General features: G+C 45.2%; 1 protein-coding gene across 5 annotated transcripts in view; it reads right to left on the bottom strand.

The window, feature by feature from the left end:
- LOC121543061 (fibroblast growth factor 13) overlaps positions 1–17,688 on the bottom strand; it is a 186,076-nt gene that overhangs the window by 17,675 nt on the left and 150,713 nt on the right. For all 5 annotated transcript variants that reach the window (XM_041852772.2, XM_041852766.2, XM_041852784.2 and 2 more), the window contains one exon: positions 13,413–13,516. In XM_041852772.2, coding sequence (XP_041708706.1) covers positions 13,413–13,516 — 104 coding nt within the window. The remainder of the gene's footprint in view (positions 1–13,412; positions 13,517–17,688) is intronic.

Here is a 17,688-nt window from a genome sequence, read left to right as displayed (position 1 = left end):
GTGTGTGTCTGCTCCATCTCTTTTCCATCCCTCTCGGCTCATCTCTTTTTCTCTAAACGTCAAGCCTTGTCACTGTCCATCTTTCTATGAGCCTCTCTCTCTCTTTCTCCATACACTGCCCAACACATATTTCACTCTCTCTTCCCCTATTTTCCTATCTTTCCCTCTGTCCCCATCTCTCGCTCTCTCTCTCTACCTCATAATTTGTTCAGGCACTCTGTCAGACTCCTTTAATCGTACCTATCACTCTCTCTCCCCTGCACACTCTGTTTCCCCATCCCTTCATTTTAAAGGGGACTGACATATCTCATTATTTTAAGAGGTGTCTTCTATGCTCACTGAATCAGCGGCTGTCAATATAACCCTCTCTCCACATACATGTATACAGCACACATGCACAATGCTTCACAGTGTCTTTCACCATAAACCCTGACTCTGATTACATCCATACACACATAAACATACATAATCTCCTTTATCAGGCATCCCAGGCATTTCTCTAGAGGCTGGAGGGAGGGGGTCAGATTTACAGCAGTGGAGGGATACCCCAGTCCATGTTAGCGATAGCACCTTAGCGCTTTACGACCCAATAGCTTCAGCAAAGGGGGAGACATTTACAGGCTGACGCAAGCACTGAGTGTGACATACTGCAAGAGGTTTCCCCAGCCCATCTGTAATATCACTACACACACAATGAGATAGGCATAAATCACTACAGATGTAGGATCTTAATTTGACACACACAATGACAGGCATTGGAGTCTCATGTTGCCGGAGAAGATGGCTGCCGTTTTACAGCCCTCTAACCAATTGTACTATTATGTGTTTTTTTTCACGTTATTTGTAATTTATTCTGTAGATAATGTTTCTGCCATCGTCTCTTATAACCAAAAAGAGCTTCTGGATATCAGGACAGTGATTACTCACCTCGTATTGGACTAATATTTTTTCTTCAACGAGGCGGCCGCGAAGGATATCCTACAGACACCCGACAAGGCCCAAATCCCAGTCATTCGCAGGAGAAAGAGACGGAGATATCGGGGACGTAGGTCGGAGTGCCTCGTAAGGATCCGACGGCGAGCGAGTAAACTGCCTCTTCCATCAATCCTATTAGCCAATCTTCAATCATTGGAAAATAAATTAGATGACCTACGATTACGCTTATCCTACCAACGGGACATTAAAAACTGTAATATCTTATGTTTCATCGAGTCGTGGCTATACGCTACATCAGCAGGATAGAACGGCTGACTCCGGTAAGACAAGGGGTGGCGGTCTGTGTATATTTGTAAACAACAGCTCGTGCACAAAATCAAATACTAAGGAAGTCTTGAGGTTTTGCTCGCCTGAGGTAGAGTACCTTATGATAAGCTGTAGACCACACTATTTACCAAGAGAGTTTTCATCTATATTTTTCATCGCTGTCTATTTACCACCACAAACCAATGCTGGCATTAAGATTGCACTCAATGAGCTGTATAAGGCCATAACTAAACAGGAAAACGCTCATCCAGAGGCAGCGCTCCTAGTGGCCGGGGACTTTAATGCAGGGAAACTTAAATCCGTTCTACTTAATTTCTACCAGCATGTTAAATGTGCAACCAGAGGGAAAAAAAACTCTAGACCACCTTTAATCCACACACAGAGACACATACAAAGCTCTCCCTCGCCCTCCATTTGGCAAATCTGACCATAACTCTATCCTCCTGATTCCTGCTTATAAGCAAAAACTAAAGCAGGAAGCACCAGTGACTCGGTTAATAAAAAAGTGGTCAGATGACGCAGATGCTAAGCTACAGGACTGTTTTGCTAGCACAGACTGGAACATGTTCCGGGATTCTTCAGATAGCATTGAGGCGTACACCACATCAGTCACTGGCTTCATCAATAAGTGCATCGATGACGTCGTCCCCACAGAGACCGTACGTACATACCCCAACCAGAAGCCATGGATTACAGGCAACATCCGCACTGAGCTAAAGGGTAGAGCTGCCGCTTTCAAGGAGCGGGACTCTAACCCGGACGCTTATAAGAAATCCCGCTATTGCCCTTCGACGAACCATCAAACAGGCAAAGAATCAATACAGGACTAAGATTGAATCGTACTACACCGGCTCTGACGCTCGTCGGATGTGGCAGGGCTTGAAAACTAGTACAGACTAGTACAGTGACACAAGCCTACCAGACGAGCTAAACCACTTCTATGCTCGCTTCGAGGCAAGCAACACTGAAGCATGCATAAGAGCACCAGCTGTTCCGGATGTCTATGTGATCACGCTCTCCGTAGCAGATGTGAGTAAGACTTTTATGCAGGTCAACTTTCACAAGGCCGCAGGGCCAGACAGATTACCAGGACGTGTACTCCGAGCTTGTGCTGACCAACTGGCAAGTGTCTTCACCGACATTTTCAACATGTCCCTGACTGAGTCTGTAATACCAACATGTTTCAAGCAGACCACCATAGTCCCCGTGCCCAAGGACACTAAGATAACCTGCCTAAATGACTACCGACCCGTAGCACTGACGTCTGTAGCCATGAAGTGCTTTGAAAGGCTGGTCATGGCTCACATCAACACCATTATCCCAGAAACCTAGACCCACTCCAATTTGCATACCGCCCCAACAGATCCACAGATGATGCAATCTCTATTGCACTCCACACTGCCCTTTCCCACCTGGACAAGAGGAACACCTACGTGAGAATGCTATTCATTGACTACAGCTCAGCATTCAACACCATAGTGCCCTCAAAGCTCATCACTAAGCTAACGATCATGGGACTAAACACTACCCTCTGCAACTGGATCCTGGACTTCCTGACGGGCCGCCCCCAGGTGGTAAGGATAGGTAACAACACATCTGCCACGCTGATCCTCAACACGGGGGCCCCTCAGGGGTGCGTGCTCAGTCCCCTCCTGTACTCCCTGTTCACCCATGACTGCATGGCCAGGCACGACTCCAACACCATCGTTAAGTTTGCCGACGACACAACAGTGGTAGGCCTGATCACCGACAATGATGAGACAGCCTATAGGGAGGAGATCAGAGACCTGGCCGTGTGGTGCCAGGATAACAACCTCTCCCTCAATGTGATCAAGACAAAGGAGATGATTGTGGACTACAGGAAAAAAAAGAGGACTGAGCCCCCATTCTCATCGACGGGGCTGTAGTGGAACAGGTTGAGAGCTTCAAGTTCCTTGGTGTCCACATCACCAACGAACTATCATGGTCCAAACACACCAAGACAGTCGTGAAGAGGGCACGACAAAGCCTATTCCCCCTCAGGAGACTGAAAAGATTTGGCATGGGTCCTCAGATCCTCAAAAAGTTATACAGCTGCACCATCGAGAGCATCCTGACTGGGTACATCACCGCCTGGTATGGCAACTGCTCAGCCTCCAACCGCAAGGCACTACAGAGGGTAGTGCGTACGGCCTAGTACATCACTGGAGCCAAGCTTCCTGCCATCCAGGACCTCTATACCAGGCGGTGTCAGAGGAAGGCCCTCAAAATTGTCAAAGACTCCAGCCACCCTAGTCATAGACTGTTCTCTCTGCTACCGCACGGCAAGCGGTACCGGAGCGCCAAGTCTAGGTCCTTGAATCACTACTAGAATCACTACTCTCGACGGGTCTGACCTAGAGTATGTGGACAACTACAAATATCTAGGTGTCTGGTTAGACTGTAAACTCTCCTTCCAGACTCACATTAAGAATCTCCAATCCAAAGTTAAATCTAGAATCGGTTTCCTATTTCGCAACAAAGCCTCCTTCACTCATGCTGCCAAACATGCCCTCGTAAAACTGACTATCCTACCGATCCTTGACTTCGGCGATGTCATTTACAAAATAGCCTCCAACACTCTACTCAGCAAATTGGATGTAGTCTATCACAGTGCCATCCGTTTTGTCTCCAAAGCCCCATATAATACCCACCACTGTGACCTGTACGCTCTTGTTGGCTGGTCCTCACTACATATTCGTCGCCAAACCCACTGGCTCCAGGCCATCTATAAATCACTGCTAGGCAATTCCCCGCCTTATCTTAGCTCATTGGTCACCATAGCAACACCCACCCGTAGTCTGCGCTCCAGCAGGTATATCTCACTGGTCATCCCCAAAGCCAACACCTCCTTTGGCCGCAATTCCTTCCAGTTCTCTGCTGCCAATGACTGGAACAAATTGCAAAAATCTCTGAAGCTGGAGACACTTATCTCCCTCACTAACTTTAAGCATCAGTTGTCAGAGCACCTTACCGATCACTGCACCTGTACACAGCCCATCTGAAATTAGCCCGCCCAACTACCTCATCCCTATATCGTTATTTATTTTGCTCATTTGTACCATAGTATCTCTATTTGCACATCATCTCTTGCACATCTATCATTCCAGTGTTAATACTAATTGTAATTATTTTGCACTATAGCCTATTTATTGCCTTACCTCCATAACTTGCTACATTTGCACACACTATATATACATGTATTTCTGTTGTATTTTTGACTTTGTTTTGTTTTACCCCATATGTAACTCTGTGTTGTTGTTTTTTATCGCACTGCTTTGCTTTATCTTGGCCAGGTCGCAGTTGTAAATGAGAACTTGTTCTCAACTGGTTTACCTGGTTAAATAAAGGTGAAATAAAAAAATAAAATAAAAAAGGCTTCTCAACGGCTTCTACCCCCAAGCCGTAAGACTCCTGAACAGCTAATCATGGCTACCCAGACTATTTGCACCCTCACCCCATCTTTTTACGATGCTGCTACTCTGTTAATGATTTATGCATAGTCACTTTAACTCTACCCACATGTACATATTACCTCAACTACCTCAACTAGCCGGTGCCCCCGCCACATTGACTCTGCACCGGTACCCCCTGTATATAGCCTCCCTACTGTTATTTTATTTGACTTCTGCTCTTTTTTTCTTAACACTTTTTTTGTTGTTGTTGTTTTATTTTTACTTTTTTATTAAGAAATAAATGCATTGTTGGTTAAGGGCTGTAAGTATGCATTTTACAGTAATGTCTACACCTGTTGTATTCGGCGCATGTGGCAAATACAATTTGATTTGATTTGATTTGATAAATCAATACAGATGTAGGATCTTAATTTGACACACACAATGACATAGGCATAAATCAATACAGATGTAGGATCTTAATTTGAGACAGTTTGCTACGGCAGGACAATAATCTTGCAGCAACAGGAAATGTGAATTATTATGTGGATTATAATTAATGGGCATTTTTGTAGGGGTTTATACATTTTTCGAAAGGGAAAATCAAGTCTGAAATGTCAAAGTGGAAATTACAAACTTCATTAAACCTCAAATGCACTATAAGTTTTTAAGTTTCTACATTGCAGGAAAGTTCTCCTGCAACAGGGTGATCAAATTAATATCCTACATCTGTAGCACTAGAACTACAAAATCACAGCCCTATGAGTCTTATAGAGGGTCATGCATATTCAATGCCTTGCTGTATCTGTGCCATGAAAGAAAACACAATCAATTACCATTTACTCTGAAATTGCAATCAAATGAATGTACGGTAGTAATTAAAACCCAATAATGTTGCCTGCCGCAAGCTGGCGGAATGAGAAATACTACCATAAGGGATCTGATCTTTCCCGTAAGAATATTGGCGCCATTCTTCACAACCGAGCACAAATCGATGGTGCCAGTTCTGTGTGTGAACCCAGTGCCCATATCCTACTAATTGAAATGACACCAATTATGCCAATAGAATCAAGGCTGAGCCGTGTGCTGGTGTCTTTAGAGCAGTGTCAAACCTGGGAGACTCACAAAGCTAATGGCGCCACCGCCGCTCACTATCCGCTCTCCCAAACAAATCCGTCTAAATGCCTTCCCTTTTCAATGGCCCCAGTCTTTTAGTGGCAGTGGATTAAAAAACACCTTTCTCTCTATCCCCAGATAAAAATAACATTTACAATGTTCATTCGTTCAGAATAGATTTGGAGGATCTAAGCTGGTGGAAAAGACCACTGCAAATACAAAATACAAACACACACACACACACACATACACACACACACACACACACACACACACACACACACACACACTGTGGCTGGTTAATGAGAGGATCCCTGTGATAGGGAAGGCTATTTTGCAGAGGTAGTGTGCTTATGGGTGGAAAAACAGGGGTGGGAGCCAACTGCATATCTCATGGCTGCTTACCACCATGCAAACATTAACATGCTCAAACATACACACGCAGGCATACCCACAGGGACAGAAGAAGAGTATTAACAGTATAACACCTTCATTCTTTCATTTTTGTCAGTATAACCAAATTATTTTCAGAAACTCTCTGTATATTATGTAAGATCTGCAAAATTAAGCTAATTCTGAAACCAAAACTCAAATTCCATTCCTTTCATATGTCTTAGTGTCTCCATATCCCCTAGTTTCCCCGTCTGCTACAAGTAGGGATCTTCCTGCCAACTTCGCTTTGAAGGAGAAAGAACCTCCATGGCCCTTCAGACAAGACTGGAGCCCCAGTCACACACAGGAAAATGAATGACCAAACTTCAAAGGCACCTCTGGAAAAACACCACAGAAATGATTTAGACTAGTTAGCTCGTCCTTTTAAAGAGGACAGTGATCTCCAAATGAACACTCCAATGATCACCATGTATCACAGGGACACACTATTAAGGAATCAAGGAAATCTACAGTAATATACTCTGAGTGTACAAAACATTATGAACATTATGCTCTTTCCATGACAATAGACTGACCAGGGGAATCCAGGTGAAAGCTATGATCCCTCATTGATGTCATTTGTTAAATCCACTTCAATCAGTGTAAATGAAGGGGAGGAGACAGGTTAAAGAAGGATTGTTAAGCCTTGAGACAATTGAGACATGGACTGTGTGTGTGTGCCATTCAGAGGGTGAATGGGCAAGACAAAAGATTTGAGCGCCTTTGAATAGGGTATAGTAGTAGGTGCACCGGTTTGAGTGTGTCAAGAACTGCAACGCTGTTGGCCAACTTGACACAACTGTGGGAAGCATTGGAGTCAACATGGGCCAGCATCGTTGTGGAATGCTTTCGACACCTTGTAGAGTCCATGACCTGACGAATGAGGCTGTTCTGATGGCAAAAGGAGATGCAACTCAAATCAGGAAGGTGATCCTAATGTTTTGTACAATCAGTGTAGCTAATTGTCAATAGCCTACCTGATTATGAAACATACCATACAGAATATCTACAGCAAAACCATTCACCACATCTTACTGGATATATTTTCCCTTCGACAACATGAAAAGCATGTTTTATGATATCTGTATTTTTCAGCAAAGGGGAGAAGACAGTTGTGACAAACTGTGAGGAGCTGAATAGTACATAGTAGTACATATGTACATATATCATATGAATAGTACATATGAAGCAGAATGAAAAATAACTAGAAAGGTGCGGGGAGGAGAGCAGAGAGGATGGAAGATAATACATGTTTAATTGATTCCCTCTATTCCCACACTGTGCCTCTGCTGGATGAATACATTTCACTGGTGCATTCTGGCTCACCCACACACTCTTCCTCTCACTCCTTCTTTTCACTCATTCTCTCTCTCACGTGGACAGAACATGGACAAGCACATGACAAAAGCAAACACACACAACCCCAGTAGATTATTATGTCAAATGTGATATTCCAAAATATCATAATGAGTGTGAACATGCAATGACACTGTATGTACATGTATTAGACATATTGAGAGTTTGGGACTATAAGATTTTATCTGCAAAAAGATGATTCTGAGATAATTGGCTTTAAAGTTCCGAACCTTCATTGGTCTCAGCAATTTTTATCTTGTATTCGTTTGAACTTAACATTAATTGGGGTATTTAGAGTACTATATTTAAATGATAATGCCAGAGAAGCTAGTGTTTGGAGGATATATTGGCACGGGTGTTGCCAATATATCCTCCAAACACCGGCTTCGAGGGCATTATAACTTTTATACAACGGGTTACCAACATATTCAAATAACTGACATATTTTCATTACAAATGTTATTTTTATGAATTTATTCATACTATTTCATCCTTCCACAAGATATAGTCCCAACACAAATCTAGGGTTGCTACCTAAGCCGGTTGGTCGTTCGTTCTATCGGTTCGGTTGCCAGAGACGTGACCCAGTCATTCAGTCTTTTTGTTCTGTATCTATGGACACGATCCAGTCGTTCGTTCTAAATGTTCCATAGCCATACTGGCTGGCAACGTTCTTATCCCTTGCTTGCTAGCTAGCCAACTACGGCTAACTTACAGTCACGTCAGGTAGCTTAGTGGTTAAGAGCGTAGTGCCAATAACCGAAAGGTCACTGGTTCTAATCCCCGAGCCGACTAGGTGAAAAATCTGTCGATGTGCCCTTGAGCAAGGCACTTAACCCTAATTGCTCCTGTAAGTCGCTCTGGATAAGAGCGTCCGCTAAATGACGTAAATGTAAAAAGTGCAGCCAGAATAACAGCAAAGTAGCTGCATTTGTTTAAGTTGTTTTCTAGTGACATTTATTTGGATACATCCATAACATTGAGCTAATGAGGCGTGATTTCGCCTGGCATAGAACATTTACTCACTCGTCAGGACACTGTTGTTCATAGGAACTAGCCAACAACACAGCTAACACAATCACTTCAAACTGAAGCTGGAAAGAATGCAAACTGGTTGCACTTCATTTTGTTTGACCTTTTTTCAATTGACATTTCTTTGTATATATCCATAAAAATGATGCCAGTTGATTCATGATTTAGACTGGCTGAGAAACACTACCTGCCGGCCTGTCTCGTCCCGACACGTTCATTACTATGGCACAGCTGGAGATCTAATTTGAATATTAAAACAATGTTGCAAATGTCGGAGAGGCAGACAGCAAGGTTTATACAAATCTCCGCTGTTGTTAGTCTAAAAGAAATGTGAGATAATTTATAGATGCTTTTTATAGCATCAAGTTTATAAACTGCTTGGCTGGGCTGATGACACATTGGATTGCGCAGTCAGATGGAACAGAGTAAATAGGCATTTTAACGTCATAGATTTAGCCGGTGGTAACTTGTGGAATAGACACGGTTTTAACCAATCAGCATTCAGGGTTAGACCCACCCGTTGTATAAAGGTAGAGAACATTGAACAGAACAAGGTTATGTCAACAACTACATTTTGACAAAAGAGTAGATAGAACCTTGTAGTCCCAATCTTTCGATATATGTAAAAAATGCATAGAAGGTATTCAAACACACTTTCACAACAGCTAGAGCTCTGCTACCTGACCCGAGCCCGATGGGCCCCGACATTATACATTGGGTAAGGGCTGGGTTAGGGCTGGGTTTTCATCAATAACTAGGGTACGGGCATGGCCTGGGTATCACTAAACTGATCACTAACATTTTTAAGCTGACCGATTTGCATGTGCTCTGCTGCGCAGTACAGTCATATCTGACTAAGATCATAACATGGTGTCAGAAGTGCTTCAACCTCGTCAAATATAAGACAGGATAGATTATTTCACAGAACATAATAATGTTCCTTGTCGGAGTTTAGAGTAACGAAAAGTAGCTAACAGGTAACTGCTCTCTCAGCAGCCCAAGCGGAGCCTTTGCTATGGTTACTCACAGACTCCGAGCCGCCATGAGCAGCGTGCATGCAGAGCGAGCTGCACGTAGGGAGCGAGTGACAGACAGAGAGGAGCAGCTAATGGATTTACTAACGGAGGAAGATATTTCTGATTTTGGGTTTCGGGCCGAAGGAATCGGGCCTGGGTAGGGGGGTGTAGAAGGATTACTGTTAGACTATTCCAGGTATTCCTTAAAGAGGTAGGGTTTCAAGTGTCTCCGGAAGGTGGTCGTGACTCCACAACCACTATCATCCAATTTCCAAGGCTAAAAGCTATGTTGCTGCCAGAGGGTTGCGCATTCTCAGTCCGTAGGTGGCTGTATAAGTGTGTATGCGAAATTCAAGACTATAAGCACCAGCAGTGTGCTAAATAAAGATTACCTAAAATACAGTAGGCTATATTTTGTTATCATGGTAAGTAATCACTGCTTTTGACATTACTACAGGTTGGGATCAAAGATAAACACACATATGAATACAATCTCAACAAACCATCAAAGAAATTAGAGCAAATTAATATAACCTTGAAGTTTGTTTTTAAAAACTATTTTTATGTGGTAATGAATGAGAGGAGCAGAGGAGCAGAGGATCAGAGGAGCAGGGGAGCAGAGGAGCAGGGGAGCAGGGGAGCAGAGGAGCAGGAGAGCAGAGGAGTAGAGGAGCAGAGGAGCAGGGGAGCAGAGGAGCAGAGGAGTAGAGGAGCAGGGGAGCAGGGGAGCAGAGGAGTAGGGGAGCAGAGGAGCAGAGGAGCAGAGGATCAGAGGAGCAGAGGAGTAGAGGAGCAGGGGAGCAGGGGAGCAGGGGAGCAGAGGAGCAGAGGAGTAGAGGAGCAGAGGAGCAGAGGATCAGGGGAGCAGGGGAGCAGAGGAGCAGAGGAGTAGAGGAGCAGGGGAGCAGAGGAGCAGAGGAGCAGGGGAGCAGGGGAGCAGAGGAGTAGAGGAGCAGAGGAGCAGGGGAGCAGAGGAGCAGAGGAGCAGAGGAGTAGAGAAGCAGAGGATAAGAGGAGCAGGGGAGCAGAGGAGCAGAGGAGCAGAGGAGTAGAGGAGCAGAGGAGCAGAGGAGCAGGGGAGCAGAGGAGCAGAGGAGCAGAGGAGCAGGAGAGCAGGGGAGCAGGGGAGCAGGGGAGCAGAGGATCAGAGGAGCAGGGGAGCAGAGGAGCAGGGGAGCAGGGGAGCAGAGGAGCAGAGGAGTAGAGGATCAGAGGAGCAGAGGAGCAGGGGAGCAGGGGGGAGCAGAGGAGCAGAGGAGCAGGGGAGCAGAGGAGCAGAGGATCAGAGGAGCAGGGGAGCAGAGGAGCAGGGGAGTAGGGGAGCAGAGGAGTAGAGGATCAGAGGAGCAGAGGAGCAGGGGAGCAGGGGAGCAGAGGATCAGAGGAGCAGGGGAGCAGAGGATCAGAGGAGCAGAGGATCAGAGGATCAGAGGAGCTGGGGAGCAGAGGAGCAGGGGAGCAGAGGATCAGAGGAGCAGGGGAGCAGAGGAGCAGGGGAGCAGAGGATCAGAGGAGCAGGGGAGCAGAGGATCAGAGGATCAGAGGAGCAGGGGAGCAGAGGATCAGAGGATCAGAGGAGCTGGGGAGCAGAGGAGCTGGGGAGCAGAGGAGCAGAGGATCAGAGGAGCTGGGGAGCAGAGGAGCAGGGGAGCAGAGGAGCAGAGGATCAGAGGAGCAGGGGAGCAGGGGAGCAGAAGAGCAGAGGAGCAGGGGAGCAGGGGAGCAGAGGAACAGGGGAGCAGAGAAGCAGAGGATCAGAGTACAACCACACAACAACACAGACATTCACCTGAGGGGAGCGCTTTAGCTTATTCTATGATTCACCACCACAGGTGAGATAAATATCTCTCATACACACACACACACACACACACACACACACACACACACACACACACACACACACACACACACACACACACACACACACACACACACACACACACACACACACACACACACAGCCTGTGGAGTCCAGGCAAGATCCATCTTTATTAAATTAAATGATATTAAAGCAGCAGCTCAGTGCATATGTTTTAATTACAGGGGAAGGAGGGAAGGTGTAGGGGGGAGTTTTATTTGTATTATTTCTCTGTTTTTCGCCTCAGGCCTACTCAGCTTTGTCGATCCCAGTGGATATGTTTCTACTCTGTGATAATATTCATTGGGATGTAATTAGTAATTACACTCAGGCTTTAAGGTTCCTTCTACTGTACTACGGCCCATGACTACAGTCAGATCAGGCTTAGTGAGACAAGGGCCAGGATTCAATCGCATCGTGATTTGTGGACAACGCAGCTTTTAAAGGCAATGTTCCCACGTTCACGAAGACCGCATTCACGGTAAATGCTGCATTTGTAGGCTGAATCGGATATTAACTTTAAATGGTGAATTGGTGTCAATGCGCGATCGGATTGAATCCCTGCCAAGGGCTGTTTATGGCCAAGAAACCCTGGACCATTGAGAATGGATTCTAAAGTTGTAGTTGATCAAATGAAATCTACTATTTGGAGAGTTTTCATGTTTTGAACACTGAGTATTGAGTTGCACCCCTTTCGCCCTCAGAACAGCCTCAATTTGTCTGGGCATGGACTCTACAAGGTGTTGAAAGCGTTCCACAGGGATGCTGGCCCATGTTGACTCCAATACTTCCCACAGTTGTTTCAAGTTGGCTGGATGTCCTTTGGGAGTTGGACCTTTCTTGATACACATGGGAAACTGTTGAGTGTGAAAAACCCCAGCAGCGTTGCAGTTCTTGACACAGTCTAACCGGTGCGCCTGGCACCTACTACCATACCCCGTTCAAAGGCACTCAAATATTTTGTCTTGCCGATTCACCCTCTGAATGCCACACACACAATCCATGTCTCAATTATCTCCAGGCTTACAAAATCCTTCTTTAACCTGTCTCCTCCCCTTCATCTACACTGATTGAAGTGGGTTTAACAAGTGACATCAATAAAGGATCATAGCTTTCACCTGCATTCACCTGGTCAGTCTACACTGAGTGCACAAAACATTAAGAACACCTGCTCTTTCCATGACATAGACTCTCTCTCTCTACAGGATGGATGGAGTGTGCCATGGCTTCATGCAGCCTACATACTGCATCTGTTCCTTCCAGCTGTTCATGTCACCATAGTAACCCGGCATTTCAGCTCCATACAGCCGGTCCGGAAGGTCAGCCGAAGGGAGGGGGGTACTCTGGTGACATAAGCACCCCAACGCACACACACACACACACACACACACACACACACACACACACACACACATAAACATAACAAACACACTCTACTCCTCTTATGCCCTCATCATTACCAGTGCACACACATCATCTGTATGCCTATAAACCTACACAAACACACTCACATTAGTAGGCACACACACATTCATCACCTCCGCCACAAGAAATCATGCTGCCAGCTGGGCCCCCTGCTTGCACACCCACTCTAGCCACCTGGTGAGAGAGGCATGGCTGGGGCACAGATGGTAAACAACTGGGGACACCTGTTTGGAAACATGTCATTACGGTGGGAGCTCAGTATTCTGCATGCACTGTGATGATGTAGCATTGACTATGCACTGCAAATGGGTTTGTGCCAGAAAGTAGCAGGGAGAAATGAAGGAAGCAATATTTCTTGGAGGTAGTTCTTAATGATTGTGAGGTTAGGAAAGGGGTTGATACATTTGTTGCAAGCTGACCATATGGAGCCCTGTGTTATACCAGGGAGAGCAGGAGAGGTTAGCACTTCTGTGCTCTGTGTGTGTTTGAGAGACTTACTGATGTGTACAGGAAGCCCTCGCTGTTCATGGCCAGGTAGAGCTTGGTCTGAACTCCCTGGATCGCCACCACTCGAAGCCCCACTGGAATGAGGTTGAATATGGCTGGGGAGGAGAATCAAGCTTTATTTATACAGCACATTTCAGACATGGAATGCTAATATAAAAAAATATATATAAAAAATTAAAATAAATAAAAAAAACTATGAAAAAAATAACTGAAATATTTACTTCACAACAAACATAAAAGGATAAAAAACGAATGAATAACACTTTAAAAAATTAAAGAATAAAAAAGCATAAGGAAAAGCAAAGCTAAAAATGTGTGTTTTAAGATCTCTTTTTAATATGTCCACAGTTTCGGCCCCCCTCAGGTTCTCTGGCAGGCTATTCCAGAGGCTGGGGGCATAATAACTAAATGCTGCCTCTCCATGCCTCTTGGTCCTAGGCTTTGGGATAGTTAAAAGGCCAGTACCAGAGGACCTGGGGGACCTACTGGGAAAAAGAGAGAGTTACTCACAATCCTGTCAACAAATGGAGGGAAAAAGTCTAATAACTTGTGAAGAATATGGTAGGCACATGCTTTATCCACCAATAAATAGTATTTAGTGAAACCATGTCTCAGTCTCAGTTTTCCATCTAAATATATGACTATGTTGTAAACTGCAGCAGGTAGCACAGTGTCGCCATCATAGGAGCGGACCTAATCCAAGTAGAAAACAACATAAAGCTAAGACTCCTGCCCCCACTATTCCTGCCAACCATATCCATTCACTCTACCCCAGTCTACTCAATGGAGTTAGCTACAGTAGCGCTTAGCTTAGCAGGCTAAAGAGAGACCTCCCTCAGCCTGGCTCTGCCCTCTTATGCCAAACCCGCTCACACCTTTGTCCTACTGTCACCGTGCTAGCCAGGAACCTGACAATCTCCCCTGGCCACACTGCATTCGTATGCCAAGGGATAGAGAGGCAGCCCGCCACCACAGAGGACTACACTAGAATTCCGGAAGAGAGAGGAAGTTTTCATAGTGTGAGCAGGGTTGGAGAGAGGCAAAAGATGTAGTCTTAAAAAGGTTACATAATGCTTTAAAAAATATATATAAACTCTCACCCTCGCTGAAAAAAGGCTAACAGGGACGATGGTTGGTTTGTGCTCTTTTTCTCAAAGTGAAGCTGTTATTGTAGCTATAGCTGTTAAGCCATATTGTAACTGTTTTCTCAGACTTACGGCAGGCAACATCAGGGCCAAACAGTAGCTTTGCTGCTGTGTCCTGCCCAGTCCTCTTCTGTCCTGCCTGGCATTAATTGTGCACAGTGCTGCCATGCTGCCACATCCATGCCCTCTAGTAACAGAGCGCAGGGTCGGGCACATCTCTGTGTGAGGGGATTTACACTAGGGATGGGAACGGTTTTTCAAATTTTGGAATATCCGAAAGGACGTTAGTATTCAAATACTTGCGAGAATATTCATTTTTTATTACGTGCGCCTCAGAAAAAGACTGTATAGCCTACACAGGTTACACACGAGTAGCTTATTATTGTTGGCACTACAGTCAGAAGCTCCATGAGTAGCAACGTGAAGTCGGAGATCTCTAATCAATGCAAAATGGAATTTCAAAAATATGTACTTGAGAAATACTGCACCAAACACCTTAGTTAGATGTAAAATTGCACAACTAAAACATCATCGGCAAAAATGTCCAAATTCATTAAAGATTTATTGAGTTATCTTAGATTCATTCTGGGGATTTTGAGGAAGTGAAATAGGCTTCCTGACTACAGTGTCACACGGGGGACAAACATCATTAACCAAACGCGGAATCGGTCAGGAAACACACCTCCAAGACTGAAATCACATTTTTCTAATAAGCAACAGAAAAACACACGTGTCAATCGGCATGTTCAGTGGCTCTTTAAACCCCCCTCTTTTTGTGTTCTAGGTGGCCGCCCACAGGAAGTTATGCAGTATGGTGGATCCTTTTGCAGAGAGCTTGTAGCTGACACGTTTGGTGAGAGCACAATGTTAATGGAGTTGTGCTGTTGTGACTAAGTTCTGAGAAAATAATATGGATGCCTGCCTGCTGGACTGTGTTGCTTCCTATACCCCTTTGTTTTATTTTGTTTGGTTTGCATGTTTGTTCTGTGATTTTAATTAGCATGGTTTTTAAAGTCTTAAATGAAGTCTCTTATGAATCCAAGATGGCATAGTAGTGCAGTTCTGTTTTTGTCGTGTGTCTGTAAATAGCCTGTAAATACCCTGTTTTTTTGTATTTTTCGTACATATTTCCCTATCAGACTTTTCATCCTTCTACAAAATATACTTTCCTGCAACCCGCCTCACTCAATGTGGAACGGATTCTATTATTGACTTACCTTTATCTGGAGTCTCCAGTTGAAACTAGCTAGCCAGCTGACTGGCTACTTGCTATTAGCCACAGCTGGCGGTATTTCACCCAGAGCATTGGATTTTTTTTCTGCGGGATTGATTTGGTCACTGGACATTAATCACCGGATATTCGGCCAGTCTGCACAGCGCGTTGTCGACCCAGAACATATCGGTTTTTCCGCCAGAATCACTGAATCACTGGACCTTTAACTCCGGATTCATCGCTACCAGCTAGCTGCAACGGAATGGACGCTGTGGTCTGGCTAATCATCCTGAGCTAGGCCCATCTCCCGGCTATCTACCTCTCTGTCAACCGGGACGGGACCACCTAGTGTTGACACGGAGCCCCGCCGATCCTACACGACTGGTCTGCCCGACGAAATCGTATGATGTGGTTACGACGTTAACCACGAAGATTCCATCTGCTAGCCCCGGCCCGCTAGCACACGCTAGCCGTGGCCTCTTACTCGAACTATCCTATTGCTGTTCACGGACCTTATGATAACTCAGCTATACAGCTGATGTCTGCTGGACTGTTCCTTTTTACGGTACTACATCCTGTTTATGTTTAGCCTCAGCCCAAACATGGTTAGCTTATTGTTGTTTCGGTTATTTCTAATTGTACTATTTCACTGTAGACCCCCCAGCCCAGCTAAACCTGCCTTAGATAGCTCCTTTGTCCCACCCCCTATACACGCGGAGACCGACTCAATTGATGCCTCCAGCGATGCTATCTCTTTCATTGTTACCCAACGCTTAGGTTTACCTCCACTTTACTCATATCCTTCCATATCCTTGTCTGTACATAATGCCCTGAATCTTTTCTATAACACCCGGAAATCTGCCCCCTTTATTCTATGTACCCAACGCACTAGAAGACCAGTTCTTAAAGCCTTTAGCCGTATCCTTATTCTAGTCCTCCTCTGTTCCTCTGGTGATGTAGAGGCTAACCCAGGCCCTGGCAGCCCTCAGTATCACTCCTACTCCCCAGGCGCTATCATTTGCTGACTTCTGTAATCGCAAAAGTCTTGGTTTCTTGCACATAAATATCAGAAGTCTACTTCCTAAGTTTGAGTTATTCACTGCTTTAGCACACTCCGCCAACCCTGATGTTCTAGCAGTGTCTGAATCCTGGCTCAGGAAGGCCACCAAAAATTCTGAAATTTCCATCCCCAACTATAACATTTTCCGTCTAGATAGAACTTCCAAAGGGGGTGGAGTTGCAATCTACTGTAGAGATAGCCTGCAGAGCTCTATCATACTATCCAGGTCTGTGCCCAAACTCCAAAAAATCCACCTTTCCAGAAATAAGTCTCTCACTGTTGCCGCTTGCTACAGACCCCCCTCAGCCCCCAGCTGTGCCCTGGACACCATATGTGAATTGATTGCCCCCCATTTATCCTCAGAGTTCGTACTGCTTGGTGACCTAAATTGGGATATGCTTAATCCCCCAGCCATCCTACAATCCAAACTAGATTCCCTCAACCTCACGCAAATTATCAACGAACCTACCAGGTACAACCCTAAATCCGTAAACATGGGTACCCTCATAGATATCATCCTGACTAACATACCCTCTAAATACACCTCAGCTGTCTTCAACCAGGATCTCAGCGATCACTGCCTTATTGCCTGCGTCCGTAACGGGTCCGCGGTCAAACGACCACCCCTCATCACTGTCAAACGCTCCCTAAACTTTAGCGAGCAGGCCTTCCTAATTGACCTGGCCCAGGTATCCTGGATGGATATAGATCTCATTCCGTCAGTAGAGGATGCCTGGTTGTTCCTTAAAAGTAATTTCCTCTCAATCTTAAATAAACATGCCCCATTCAAAAAATACAGAACTAAGAACCGATATAGCCCCTGGTTCTCCTCAGACTTGACTGCCCTTG

This window comes from Coregonus clupeaformis, chromosome 3, assembly GCF_020615455.1.
Source record: "Coregonus clupeaformis isolate EN_2021a chromosome 3, ASM2061545v1, whole genome shotgun sequence".
Lineage (NCBI taxonomy): Eukaryota > Metazoa > Chordata > Actinopteri > Salmoniformes > Salmonidae > Coregonus > Coregonus clupeaformis.
This window is presented reverse-complemented; position numbering and strand designations above follow the sequence as displayed.